This window comes from Vulpes lagopus, chromosome 1, assembly GCF_018345385.1.
Source record: "Vulpes lagopus strain Blue_001 chromosome 1, ASM1834538v1, whole genome shotgun sequence".
Lineage (NCBI taxonomy): Eukaryota > Metazoa > Chordata > Mammalia > Carnivora > Canidae > Vulpes > Vulpes lagopus.
The window spans coordinates 75,707,731-75,721,899 of record NC_054824.1 but is presented as its reverse complement, the minus strand read 5'-3'; the positions used below and the strand labels follow the sequence as shown (position 1 = coordinate 75,721,899).

General features: G+C 41.3%; 1 protein-coding gene across 1 annotated transcript in view; it reads left to right on the top strand.

The window, feature by feature from the left end:
* The window catches only part of IQCG (IQ motif containing G), a 48,594-nt gene that overhangs the window by 30,523 nt on the left and 3,902 nt on the right, over window positions 1–14,169 (top strand). The window contains exons 7-8 of the mRNA XM_041746160.1: window positions 4,806–4,967; window positions 6,811–6,885. Of these exons, the coding sequence (XP_041602094.1) occupies window positions 4,806–4,967; window positions 6,811–6,885 (237 nt within the window). The remainder of the gene's footprint in view (window positions 1–4,805; window positions 4,968–6,810; window positions 6,886–14,169) is intronic.

Here is a 14,169-nt window from a genome sequence, read left to right as displayed (position 1 = left end):
TCTAACATGAATCCCTGAAGTGGGGCTTTACCACTTTTTGTTGTAGTAACAGCATTATTTATTTATTTTTAATTTTTTAAAAAAGATTTTATTTATTCATGAGAGACACAGAGAGGCGGAGACACGGGCAGAGGGAGAAGCAGGCTCCATGCAGGGAGCCCGATGCGGAACTCCATCCCAGGTCTCCAGGATCACTCCCTGGGCTGAAGGGAGCGCTAAACCGCCGAGCCACCTGGGCTGCCCATAACAGCATTTTTTTTAAAAAGATTTTATTTGTATATGTGTGAGAGAGAGAAAGAGAGGAGAGAGAGCAAAGCAGGAGGAGGGGCCAGAGGGACAAGCAGATTCCCCAATGAGTGTGGAGTCCCATCCCAGGGCCCTGGGATTATGACCTAAGCCAAAGTAAGACATTTAACCAACTGACTCACCCAGGTGCCCCATAGTAATAGCATTTTTAAAATATTTAAAAAAAATATTTTTAGTAATATCATTTTTAAAAGGTACCTGCCTTCCCATCTTCTGTAGATATCCTAGAGTCTTCCTTTTGCAGTGCTGCTTCTACTGAGTCGCCATCAGGACCCTGACAATCAAGACCACACAGTCTTGTGAAAAGCATTTGAAGCGCTTCTTTGTTTTGATTACTATAGTTTGCGGCACTGTTTATACAACAGGGGAAAAAATACTCCCCTGTCCTCTGTTACACTTAATCATTTATAATATTGTGTATAGTGTTAGGCATTACATTTAAAGGAGTTTACTCAGAAGAGATCAGTCAAGATAGTGAGGTGTATGGAAACTTTATTACAAAAGGAAATAAAAGAAATTGGTACAATTGAAATGGGAATAGTTCAAGTGGAAATGAAGTAATGGGTGGAATTGGGGCCTGAAACTTTAGAAGTTTGGACGTGACTGTGTTTTATCTGCATCTTAGAAGGGGTGACTCTGTAGCTCAGAGTGTATTGGGAGACCGTTCCAGAATCAGCCAGTATTCTTAGTCAGACAGAGACAAATACAGATGTTAACTTCATACAGAATTGTTTTGTTTTTCTGTGGCTCTTTTTACTTTAATAGATCACATTCCCATTTTCCTTTTCCATCCAATCAAACTCTCATCTCAACTTTGTGTTCAATTATGAAAATGGACACTAGCATTAAAATTCTTTGGCTCACACTTTTGTGGCAGCCATCAGAGCCTTATTAACTATAATTGGTTGACTGCTTGTTTCCATTACTAAATCCTGTTCCTCTGAATTCAAATAACAAGTACAGATCTGAAGGCAGTTTGAGGATTTGTAAGTAAAGTTTGCTCTGCTATGAAAACCCACAAATATGCTGCCTCAGTCCACAGACCTTGATCACGGGGAAGGTTGCAGACACCCTGGACAAGCAGGGTTATGCTGGTGGGTTGTGGTGAAGACAGATCTTTTCTTAGGGAGCAACTTAAAAGGAGTTCATACAACGGACAACGACCCTGGGCCGTACCCCACTGCTTGTAGGCCGCCTCTCTTTTGTATACTGCGGGTGAAGATCCCGGGTGACGCTGCAGTGCACCTGGTATGCTTTGATCAGGATTTGACCATCACTAGTCTGTCCATATTTTACATCTTCTTCTGTTCCCACATGGTCACCACAGGAGGCCACAAGTTGTGCTGAACAGCAGTACAGGAGGGAATAATCTGAGGCGCATGACGACGGCACAAAACCAGATGCCTTTGGCTTGGCACAGGGCAGCTGTAGACCAATGTCAAATGACCTTACTAAGTTATATAATGCAGCACCTTTTGCTTGCCGTAGGCAGAAACTCCTAGAGTTTTAACTCTGCATTTCTGATCTTTGTATTTTTACTCTGAAAGACTTGATATTCAGCTTGAAAAAGACAACTGACCAGAACATTTTCTTGAGTTTTTGAAAGTGTATCTTTGTATGGATGCTATTTAATGAATACCTAACTGTTCCACATGGTCAGGTTCTGTGAGAAACAAAATCACGATCATTTATATGGGCTGAGGTTTTCTAGAAAAGGCTTTCTGGACATAAGTGATATATAAGCAGGGCCTCGAAGAAAGACTGAGTGGTTAAGCAGGTGTACAGATTCCGGCCCGTGAGGAAGGGAAGCCATCCCATTCCACTCTAACTGAAGCTTTCCAAAACTCCAGACTTGGTCGCCGACCGCCTTACAGCTTGAAGTAGAAGGGAGCAGAGAAGCAAAATGGCAAGAGACGGGAAAGGGAAGTGTAGAGAAAAGGAAGGGGCAAAAGTGAGCCCCAAAAGACCCCTCTAAAAAGGAGTTTAATGCACATTTGTTGGCTTGTGGGAGGCGCTGGCAGGATTTTACTATTAAGAGTCTTGGGTTAAAAAATTTAAAAAAAAAAAAAAAAGAGTCTTGGGTTAAATACATCACACACAAGCCTGCAGCCTGTAGCAGGTGGAGAAGGACTGCCCCGTGTTACCACCGGGGCCTGTGGCTGTGCGGGGCTCGGCGTGATGGGGCGACTCCGCGGTAACCCCAAGTCCGACAAGACGAATTGGGGCCTGTGGGCCTCTATCTAACCGTGTTCGCTTTTCACTGTGGATGATCTTTTTTATTTTTTAATATATATATATCTAAAGATCCCAGAGAGAGAAGGAGAGGCAGAAACACAGGCAGAGGGAGAAGCAGGCTCCACGCAGGGAGCCCGACACGGGTCTCTATCCTGGGACCCCAGGGTCATGCCCTGGGCTGCAGGCGGCGCCAACCACTGGGCCACCCATGCCGCCCTCCCCGGGAGGATCTTGACCGATGTGTGCTCCGTCTCCGCCCCTGATGCTTAGTGCTAAGCCCGCCCGGCTTAATTCTGACCACAGTTGCATATACATGTGTAGGTGCACATTTACATTCTGTAAGAAAGAGGACCTGAACTCGAACTCTTAATCATAAAACATCAAATGGCCATATATCCACCACCAAACAATTTCTAAATAATAAATAAATAAATAAATAAATGGTGAAGTATTTATTAAAAAAGACAAACAAACCCCCCACCGGCGCACAGGTGTGGGCCGCTGTTTCCGGCCGGTGCGATGCACCTGCTGCGGGGCCCGGGGCGCCGCCTTCCCGCCTGTCCGCTCTGGCCGGAGATTGCCCAGCCCTCTGCGGCCCCACGACTTGGACCCGTATTTTTCCTCTTCCCTAGACACCTCCTTGGCCCCACTCTGCGTATTACCTGCATACTCACTGCTCAGGCGCCAGACCCAAAGTTCCTTTCTCAGGGAATCCTCCTCTCGCCCCATCAGAGGAGGGCACCGCCTGTTACCCTGCCATGGGCCTGTGGTCCTGGTCGTTAGCAGTGCTTTGCATCTCTAAAGAAAGGTGTGCGGGACGTCCGGGGCACAGGGCAGGGTGGGGGGCTCAGCGGTTGAGCCTGTGCTTTGCCCCCAGGGCATGACCTCGGGGTCCTGGGATAGAGACCTGAGTCATCTCCCTTCAGGGAGCCTGCTTCTCCCTCTGCCTGTGTCTCTCTCTCTCTCTCTGTCTCTCTGTCTCTCAGGAATAAATCAAATCTTTAAAAAAAAAAAAAGCTTGCTTTTTTTTTTTTTAAGGTTTTGTTTATTTTTTTAAAGATTGATTGATTTGAGAGACCGAGAAAGAGAACAAGCTGGGTGTGGGGTGGAAGAAGGGCAGAGGGAGAGAGAATCCTGAAGCAGACTCCCTGCCATGCAGGTCCCCCCCCCTGCCCCCAACACGAGGCTGATCCCACGACCCCAAGATCATGACCTGAGCTGAAATCAAGAATCGGCTGCCCAACTCCCTGAGCCACCCAGGTACCACCTAAGGTGTTATCTTTAAGTAATTTCTGCACCCAATGTGAGCTCAAACTCATAATCCTGAGATCCAGACATTCCACTGACTGATCCAGCCAGGCGCTCCAAAAGGTTTGTTTGACTTTAATTACAGCTGTATGGCTAGATCGTAAGCTCTGTGGGGGCACGGACCATGTCTATTAGGTCTCCCCTGTTTAACTTAGTATGGTATAGAATGACTATTTTTTTTATTTTTTTAAATTTTTTTTTAGAATGAATATTTTTTTAATGAATATTGAAACCTTAAAATTACCAAGCACTTTGTGACCTGCCAAGGGTTTTCACATACTCTCAATTAATTCCTTATAATCACTTGCTGAGATATTCCAGGCAGGACAGATAGTAATGAAGGTAAGACTTAGAGAATTTAACTGACTTGGCTAATACAGCTGTTGGGGGCTTGGGTGGGAAGACACCTGATTCTCTTGATCATTTAGACCAGTGCTCTTTCTACCAAAATGAAGTAGTAATGGGAAATCTTTGTGCATACAGACGACCCAGATAGTGCACCTAGGAAAGAATCTCCCATTCCTGATGCTTAGAACTACTTCTCCTTCATTTTCATCTATACTATCCATGATTATTGGCTAAGTTTCCTACAATGCAGTAACAGAAAAATAGATTCAGTTTCTTGTTGATTTATAGATACAAAAGGTAGGCTTCAGTCATTGGCTGAACTGAATGGAGGTAGAATGTATTTTATTTATTTTGTTATTTTTAAAATTTTGTTATTTTTAAAAAAGATGTATTCATTTTAGAGAGAGAGGAGAGGCAGAGGGAAAGGGAGAGGGAGAGAGAGTTTTAGGCAGACTCCCCGCAGAGTGGGGAGCCCGATGCCAGGCTCCATCTCACTGCCCTGAGATCACGACCTGACCTGAAATCAAGAGTTGGATGCCCAACCGACTGAGCCACCCATGTGCCGCCTGAATGTATTTTAATTTAGAAAACTGGACTTACCTCTACAGAGTCGGAATGAATATATTGCTCACCTCAAGGACCAGTTGCAAGAGATGAAGGCAAAAACCAACATGGAAAATCGCTATATGAAGAGAAACACTGACCTGCAGATCTCCCAGACCCAGAAGAAATGTAACAGAACCGAGGAGCTCTTGCTGGAGGAGATAGAGGTAATCACTTCCTTTGGCACGAGCATGGTGCATGGCATGTGGGCTTTCACTCTTCATCTGCCTCAACTGACAGAGGAGGGAGGAAGAGGAGATTTTCTTGATCTGCTCCATCTCTCCTGCAACTCTCACATTTGAGATTGGAAATAAAAACAAAAGAAGGTCTGGTGTATTTGCAGGCAGAGATTCTGATAGGCTGTAGCCTACATCTTTTTGTAATGATGTTGAAAATCAATTGTACTTCCTTTTTTTCTTAAGAATTTATTTATTGGGGATCCCTGGGTGGCGCAGTGGTTTGGCGCTTGCCTTTGGCCCAGGGCGCGATCCTGGAGACCCGGGATCGAATCCCACATCAGGCTCCCGGTGCATGGAGCCTGCTTCTCCCTCTGCCTGTGTTTCTGCCTCTCTCTCTCTCTCTCTCTGTGTCTATCATAAATAAATAAAAAAAAAAAAAAAAAAAAAAAAAAAAAAAAAAAAAAAAGAATTTATTTATTTATCCACTTTTATCCACGAGAGACACACAGAGAGAGGTAGAGACATAGGCAGAGGGAGTCGCAGGCTTTCTGCGGGGACCCCAATCTGGGACTCGATCCTGAGACTCTGGGATCAGTTCCCTGAGCGGAAGGCAGATGCTCAACCCCTGAGCCACCCAGGCGTCCCCCCCGCCCTTTCAAAGATTTTATTTATTTTCGGTTGTACTTTATTTGGTCACTTTATCTGTATTTTATAAAACCACTTGCCATTTTTCCTAGTAATTAGGGCGAAACAAGATCCTTATTAAGTGTGGGTTTTGCTGCTGCCTTCCTCACCCCACCAGTACCTTTTGTACCTCCAGTAAGAAATACAAAGTCAAGAGAGCTGAACTTCATTCAAACCTAAATTTATAAAGATGAGAAGTCACAGTGGAAAATATCAGGAGAAAAAAAAAAAAAAAGGAAAATATCAGGAGAAAGACACAAGGGGTAGACCCTCCTTAGAAAAGGAAGGCTAAAATGGCTAAATGAACAATGGGTTGGTGAGAGGGAGCAAACATGGGAAGTGCCATCTGTGTGCAGGAGGACTGCTTTCTTTGGGCCCCTACTTAGTGCAAAGCTTACTCCCCAGGTATGGCGTAGGACTCGGACTACAAACCTTTCTTGTATCCTGGGATTTCCTTTTCAAGGCCTAAGAACCGGGTGCCCTTGAAACATTGTTTCTCTCCTTATCCAGGCCAGCAAATCATGGTCCTTTTGTCCTGGGCTCTGGCATGTGTCCAGCACAATGCCCGACACATGGCTCAGTGATGTTTGTGAACAGGAACTGGGTGGAAGGGAATTGATTTGCCACCCTAGTGCAATACAACAGGATTCTTGGGATCCAAGCTGGTTAAGAAAATCTGAGGGGCGCCTGGGTGGTTCAGTCAGTTAAGCGTCTGCCTGTGGCTCAGGTCATGATCTTAGGTCCTGGGATCGAGCCCCACGTGGGGGTTCCCTGCTTAGCAGGGAGTCTGCTTCTCCCTCTAGCTCTGCTGCTCCCCCTGCTTGGGCTCCATCTCTCGTTTTCTCTCTCTCTAATAAAATTTTTTAAAAGATTTTATTTATTTATTCATGAGAGACACAGAGAGAGGCAGAGACCCAGGCAGAGGCAGGAGAAGCAGGCTCCCTGCAGGGAGCCCGATGTGGGACTCCATCCTGGGACTTTGGGATCATGACCTTACCTGAAGGTTAATAAAATCTTAACCAAAAAGAAATAAGGAAAGCAGCCAGCCAGCCAGCTTGAGATACTGTCACAGCTACACCTCTAATCTTGAGAACTTCTCATTCTGAACCCTGCTGGCAGGAATTCCTGATATTTATCGTTTTCACAGAAACTGAGGTTGAAAACTGAAGAAGAGAACAGGATTCATATGGAGATTGAAACGTTCCTTAAGAAGGAGCAGCAGGTGGGTCACCCAAACTTTTTTACACTCTGATGGGTTTGTCATCCACTTACAAAATATCATGTATGGCAAAAAAAATTGTTTTTAAGGAAATAAATTATTTGAGGGATAAAAGAAGCAGGGCAGCCCTGATGGCGCAGCGGTTTAGCGCCGCCTTCAGCCCAGGGCATGATCCTGGAGACCCTGGATCGAGTCCCACATCAGGCTCCTGCATGGAGCCTGCTTCTCCCTCTGCCTGTGTCTCTGCCTCTCTCTCTCTGTTTCTCATGAATAAATAAATACAATCTGAAAAAAAAAAAATCAACCAGAATTTTACTGGCCTAATGAATGAGCTTTAGACCATGTCTTGTCTCACAGTTTCTCATCTGAATGAACATTTTATAAAGCTGTAATTTGAGCACAGGTAAAATTTTGTCTTCCTTTATCAGCTAGCATTAGATAACAAACTTTTCTTGCTCCTATATTCCTCATAGTCATAATTTTAAATTAAAATTTACTGATTCTTAAAATTATTAAAATAACATACTCTTAGTTGAGGGAAGTTTTTTTTTGTCAGTTGCTTTTTGCCTCATTTTTTTTCATGTTATTATAGTGTCTTCATAAAAATAATTTAAAATAAAAAAATAATTTAAAATAGCTTTATGTTCTATTGAATGGTCATGTCTTAGTTGACTTGTTACCCTTTATTTTGGATATTTAGATTATTTCCAAGGTTTCATTATTATAAATAATGCAGTAATGAAAGCTTTGACAAAAAACTGTTTTCCTTCACTGTAGTTATTTACCAAAAATAAATCTGAAACATGACAGTATTATGTCAGAGAGAATGGTATTTTGTGACTTGATAAATATTTCTAATACTTTCTAATCTACACTAGCATCAACAATGTAAATTGCTGACACTTATTTCAAGGTACCATCAACTATTCTAGGCATTTTAGTTATTTTAAGGTGCTCATTTAATGAGTTGTTCTATTTTGCCTTTTTTTTTTTTTTGCTAATAGAATTGAAAAATTGACCATTTCCATATATTTATTTATTTATTTCTTCTTGTGTGAATCATATGTGACTGAAATGTTTTAATTTATTTCAAATACTAATGACAAACCAAGCTGAATGGAATTTGAAAAAAAAATCCCTGTTAAATGAATAAGGAAAAAAATGTCCAGCTTATGATTCAGTCTACCTTTGAGAAGGCTACTGAATTTTCAGTAAACAATTCCAAGTTTATGGTTAAAGAAAATAATTTATAGATGCTATCTCACAGGACTTTACTGAAAAAAATAATCTGGTAGGATATTAGGAACAGAGACTTCTATCCTGGCAATTTAGGGATTATGTACCATGTTACCTATTCAAGTGTTAGACACATAATTAGCAGGTGTTTAATAACAATCAGATGAGTTGGTGGATAAATGGACAATGGATGGATAAAGCCAGTGTTTCCTAGATCTTCAGCCCAGTAACACAAGTAGTACAGAAATACTTTTCAGTGAGAAATTTGAAACAGCACAGAAATTCATAGATTTTAAAAAGTGAAAAGTGAAAGCTTTAATTACTCCAAAATGTTCCAAAATTTCTTCCACATATTTTTTTTGATATATGTACTTTTGTATGTACAAAATACTTATATTTTTTTAGTATTTATCTATCCATCGATGTCTATTTATTTATTTATATTTATGACACAGACATGATCATACTATATATTTTGTTCCACACACTTTTTTTTCTTTTAAGACCTTATTTATTTATTCATGAGAGACACACACAGAGAAAGGCAGAGACGCAGGCAGAGGGATAAGCAGACCCCTCACAGGGAGCCCAACATGGGACTTGATCCTGGGACTCCAGGATCACGCCCTGAGCTGAAGACAGATGCTCAACTGCTGAGCCACCAGGCGTCCCCACTTTTTTTTTCTTAATTTACTTTATCTTATGTTTTCTATGGCAGAACAACTACTATAGAGTATCCCATAGAGGGGATATACCAAGATTTAGTTAACTATTCTTCTGCCAGTGGACTTTGTTTCCAAGATTTGCTAGTATAACAATGCTAAATATTTTGAGATATGTCTCTAAATGCATAGTATATGGAAAGGCTATTCATTTTTACATATCAGTGTAGATCCATTATGTTCCCTCATATTAGTTTTAATCACTTTTCAGTTAATTCATTTAGATTTTCTAGATTGAAGATACAAAATCTTATTGAAAATAAAATCTTTAAAAAAAGGGTGGGGGATACCTGGGTGGCTCAGTGGTTTAGCGCCTGCCTTTGGCCCAGGGCATGGTCCTGGGGTCCTGGGATCTAGTCCCACGTTGGGCTCCCTGCATGGAGCCTGCTTCTCCCTCTGCCTGTGTCTCTGCCTCTCTCTCTTTCATGAATAAATAAATAAAATCTTAAAAAAAAAATCTATTGACAGCAAAGAATAATTTTATATTTTCCTTTTTGTTATTTATATGTTTATTTCCATTTTGTGGCTAATTGTATAGCTTGAGTGTCAAGTGTAATGTTGATTAGTAGCAGTGGTGATGGGGCACCATTTTTCTATTATTGGTTTTAATGGTATTTTAGTCAGTATTACACAGGAATTCATAGTAATACCAAGTTTCTCATGTGCAAATTAGGTCACTCATTGGGAAATAATAGGACCCTGAAACTTGGAATAGGGATATCTCGATGGATTCAGAGCAATTAATAATCTTGAACTCCCAAGTAACTCTGAATTTCCCTTGCCAGTGGAAGTATTATGCCTTCCAGGGTCTGAAGAGTTTAGCCTTTCTTTCTCTGAAAATGCCATAGTAATAATTTCATCTGAATCAGATGCTCACTCTGAAGACCCAGCACAATCACGCCTATTGCCCCTGGTTCTATAACTAGAGTCAAATCTCAGCAAGTTCCAGGGTACAGATAACTCAGATAACTGTAATTCAGAGGGAAATAGCTTGCAAACCTACAGAATTACAAGACTTTGCTTGTAATTGGGAGACATGTGTGGGGATGGATTCTAAGTGTATTAGAGCGATGAGGATGGAATATAACACTAGATTGAATCACGTTCATTGATAAGGGTATACTTACTAGAGATTCGATGTGATAGCTTGTGAAGCTGGAGGTGGCTAATAGTTCACTTGAAACTTGGACTCAACAATTCAACAGTGGCCCACATTTAATGAGGTGTATATGTCAGAGCTTCCCTGCTTTGATTTGGAGGAGAGAATCCAAAGACTTAGGAAAATAGGAATATCAGAGTGAATTTGTGTGACCTACAAATCTGCCGCTGGGTATCTATATGTAATGAGTTTCTCTGAGACATTTCTTCCCAGAAGACACTCCTATACTAAGACATGGAGAAATACATTAATGAGGGGAGCACCCATATCCTTGAAAAGGTCTTTGGTTGCTTTCTTTTGTAGGCCAGGTAAGATCATGGGTGATATCACCATCGAAATGCTGATAATGAGATCCTGGAGAACCAGAGAATATGTGGCAGCACTTGACTGCCAAAGACGGGTGACCACATTTACCATGAAGGGCAGCAGGCATGCACTGGAAATCAGAATGCCTTTGCCCATGAAGGGTATTTGGCGATGGCTGATTAACCATGGTACTCCTCTGAACAAAATTGATGAGCAGCCTGATAATCACTTGATGTATATAACAGAAAAAGTCCAAATCTAGTACCAAAGCCCTGATTTGAGTCACCACAATGAGGAGTCATGGTTTCTCCTCCAATTTCCAGAACTAAGTCAATTCAAAGACCAAAGTCCCTTAATTGAAAGGGCCAGGTCCCCCTGAGGATGAACTCTGCAGTATTACTACAGGTAGATACTGTGAATCTTCCTCTAAGCCTACTCAGAGGGACGTGGGCTATTTATTGGAATTACTATACACCGGAAAACAGACTTTTTCAGATTACTAAACATTGGCTCTAAATTGATACTGCCTCCTGGGGACCCAAAACAACATTGTGGTCCCTACTCAAAATGAGGGATTATAGTGCTCAGGTGATAGGTGGAGTCTTAAGTCTGATTTACTCTGGGCCCACTTGTTCTATGGATCCACCCTTTAGTTGTTTCCCATATATTACATATGGACATATAATTGGAATAGATGTACTTGGCAACAGACTTTCCATATTGGCTCTCTGACCTATGGAGTGAGGGCCATTATGGTAGTAAGGGCCAAGTAGAAGTCTCTGGAACTTCCCCTTCCAACCAACATAGTAAATCATAAGCAAATGCTGCACCCCAGCTGCAGCTGCAGCAATTAGTGCCAACAACAACAACAATAAGCAGAGGTTGTGATACTTAGCACAGCCCCATTTAACTCAGCTGAGTAGCCAGCTGAATGGGTAGTGGCTGTGGACTACTGTAAATGTAATCAGGTGATGACTTCAGTTGCAGCTACAGTTCCAGATGTCGTATCTTGACTGGAGAAATTCTTCAAAGGCCACTGGCACTTGGTAGGCAGCTATTAACCTCCCTCTGACCATAGCCAGTGTTTCCAAACTGGTTTGGAAAAACCTCCCGAAACAGTTTGCTTTTACCTGGCAGGGCCAACAATATACTCTTATGGGCTCACATCAGGGCTGCGTCAATCCTCCTGTTCTCTGCCATAATACAGTCTGAAGAGACATTGCTTACTTTGACTTTCTACAAAACATGGTAGTGGTCCATTGCATTATGTTGATTGTATCTAGTGAACAGGATGTAGCAAGGACCTTGGATGCCTTAGTAAAACATATGAGAAGGTGGGAGAGGAGCTATTTTTGGTACCAGTTTTGAATCATGGTTCAGTTGGGTGACAGAAAACACACCAGTAGTTTCAGCAGGCAACACTTAACAAAAGAATCATTAACAAACAAACAAACAAAAGGATGAAAGAGAACTCTAAGGAATATCCTCAGGTTGAAGGATGTATCCAAGGAAGGGATAAACCGATGTTTGCCTCATTGCCCTGGGTCAGAGCAGGTTCACAGCTAGTGGGATAAAGATGGCACACTGGGAACTGTGGACTCTGGTAAACAAGAATCCTCCCGTTGTGTCAACAAAACTTATTGGTGAATAAGTGGCACAAGTGTCCCACACACATGCCACTGTCAGCCGCACCCCAGAAACAAAAGGAAGGACACTGGACTGAGCAGAGCTTTCCTCTCGTGTCCCTCCAGTGCCCTCTATTGACAAAGGTGATCATTGTGTCAGCTGGCAAAAGAACTAGGCTGTAATTGTCACTCCTTTCCAAATAATTTCTAATTTATTTTTCTCTCAACATTCTGAGTGTTTCCAAACATACGCAGAGTTGGAAGAATTTTATAGTGAACACCCATATATCCACCATCTACTGGTACATTCTACTATTAACATATTTTTATTCTTGCTTCATCGCATTTCTATGTATCCTTCCTCCATTAACCCATCTTTTTTTTTTTAATTTTTTTATTATTATTTATTTATGATAGTCATACAGAGAGAGAGAGAGAGAGAGAGAGAGGCAGAGACACAGGCAGAGGGAGAAGCAGGCTCCATGCACCGGGAGCCCGACGTGGGATTCGATCCCGGGTCTCCAGGATCGCGCCCTGGGCCAAAGGCAGGCGCCAAACCGCTGCGCCACCCAGGGATCCCTCCATTAACCCATCTTACCTTTTTCATGCCTTTTGATAAATTAAACATTATAATTTGTAGTTTATAATTTGATATTTCCTTAGCCTATGAGTTATTTAAAAGCGTATTTCTTGGGGATCCCTGGGTGGCTCAGCGGTTTAGCGCCTGCCTTTGGCCCAGGGCATGATCCTGGAGTCCCTGGATTGAGTCCCACATCGAGCTCCCTGCATGGAGGCTGCTTCTCCCTCTGCCTGTGTCTCTGCCTCTCTCTCCCTCTCTCTGTGTATCTCATGAATAAATAAATAAAATCTTTAAAAAAAATAAATAAAAGCGTATTTCTTAAATGTCCAGGAAATTGGAGTTGGAGAGGGAGTGTGAGGCTTTCTATCGCTGACAACCTTTTGAGATCTACACTCTTACAGTCTTCCACCACGGTCTCAGAATGTGACAACGTAAGGGTTAGCTCGTTGGAATTTGTTGAGCCCTTTGCTTGTGTTATGTGACTATTCCACGGGTATTTGAAAAAAAAAATGTGTATTCTCTATTGGATACAAATTTGTATAAATGTCTAACAGTCTGTCAAATTCTTCATATTATTTCCTTTGCTCTTCTTGACCTATTTATTTAGAGAAGTGTGATAGATGTGGATCTGTCAATTTCTTGTATTTCTAATAGTTTTTACTTTATATATTCCAAAATGGCATTAGAATATAAAACTTTATAACTGCAATATCCTTATAATAGAACGTCTTTTCTCAGGATAAAATATTCCTTTTTGTCTCACTTAATTATTTTTGTCTTGAATTCTATTTTGCCAGATATTAATTACCAACCCTGCTTTCTTTTTGCTTTGATTATATTGTTTTAGCTATGGTTTTTATAAATAGTTCATAGGTTGATTTTTTTAAAATCTGAGGCTCTTTGATAGGGAAATCTATCTCAATTTATTTTTATGGTGATTTTCATTTGTTTATACTTACTTCTTCCACCTTATTTTGTTTCCTGCTTTTCAAGCTTTCTAGTTGTTTTTTTCCTTCTTTTTATTGTTCGATTTCTTGCTCTCTACTGCAAACTCGTTATTTGCATACCACTTTCAGTTTTGTAATATCTGCATACCACCTCGTTATTCCTATTTCATACATAATTACCTAGACAACAAAATTAAGATTTTTATATCATTACTGTAAAAGAAAAACCTGTAAAAGAAAAAAAGAAAAGTATCATTTGCCATAAGTAGAAATTAATATAAATAGAAGTTCAGTAAATACCAAATGATATTACATTTTAGTCAGGTCTTCTTGCCTGCCTGGAAGCTGTTCTCTCTTTTTGTTAAGAAAAGAAAAAAAAACAGGGATCCCTGGGTGGCGCAGCGGTTTAGTGCCTGCCTTTGGCCCAGGGCGCGATCCTGGAGACCCGGGATCGAGTCCCGCGTCAGGCTCCCTGCGTGGAGCCTGCTTCTCCCTCTGCCTGTGTCTCTGCCTCTCTCTCTCTCTCTGTGACTGTCATGAATAAATAAATAAAATCTTTAAAAAAAAAAAAAAAAAGAAAGAAAAGAAAAGAAAAAAAAAACATGCTAACAAGAGTTAGAAAGGTGTTAGATGTGATTGCACTAAACTGGTATGTTTTCTTTAACTTAGAATGATGAATTGAATCACATTTTAAAAAAATTCCATGTCAATG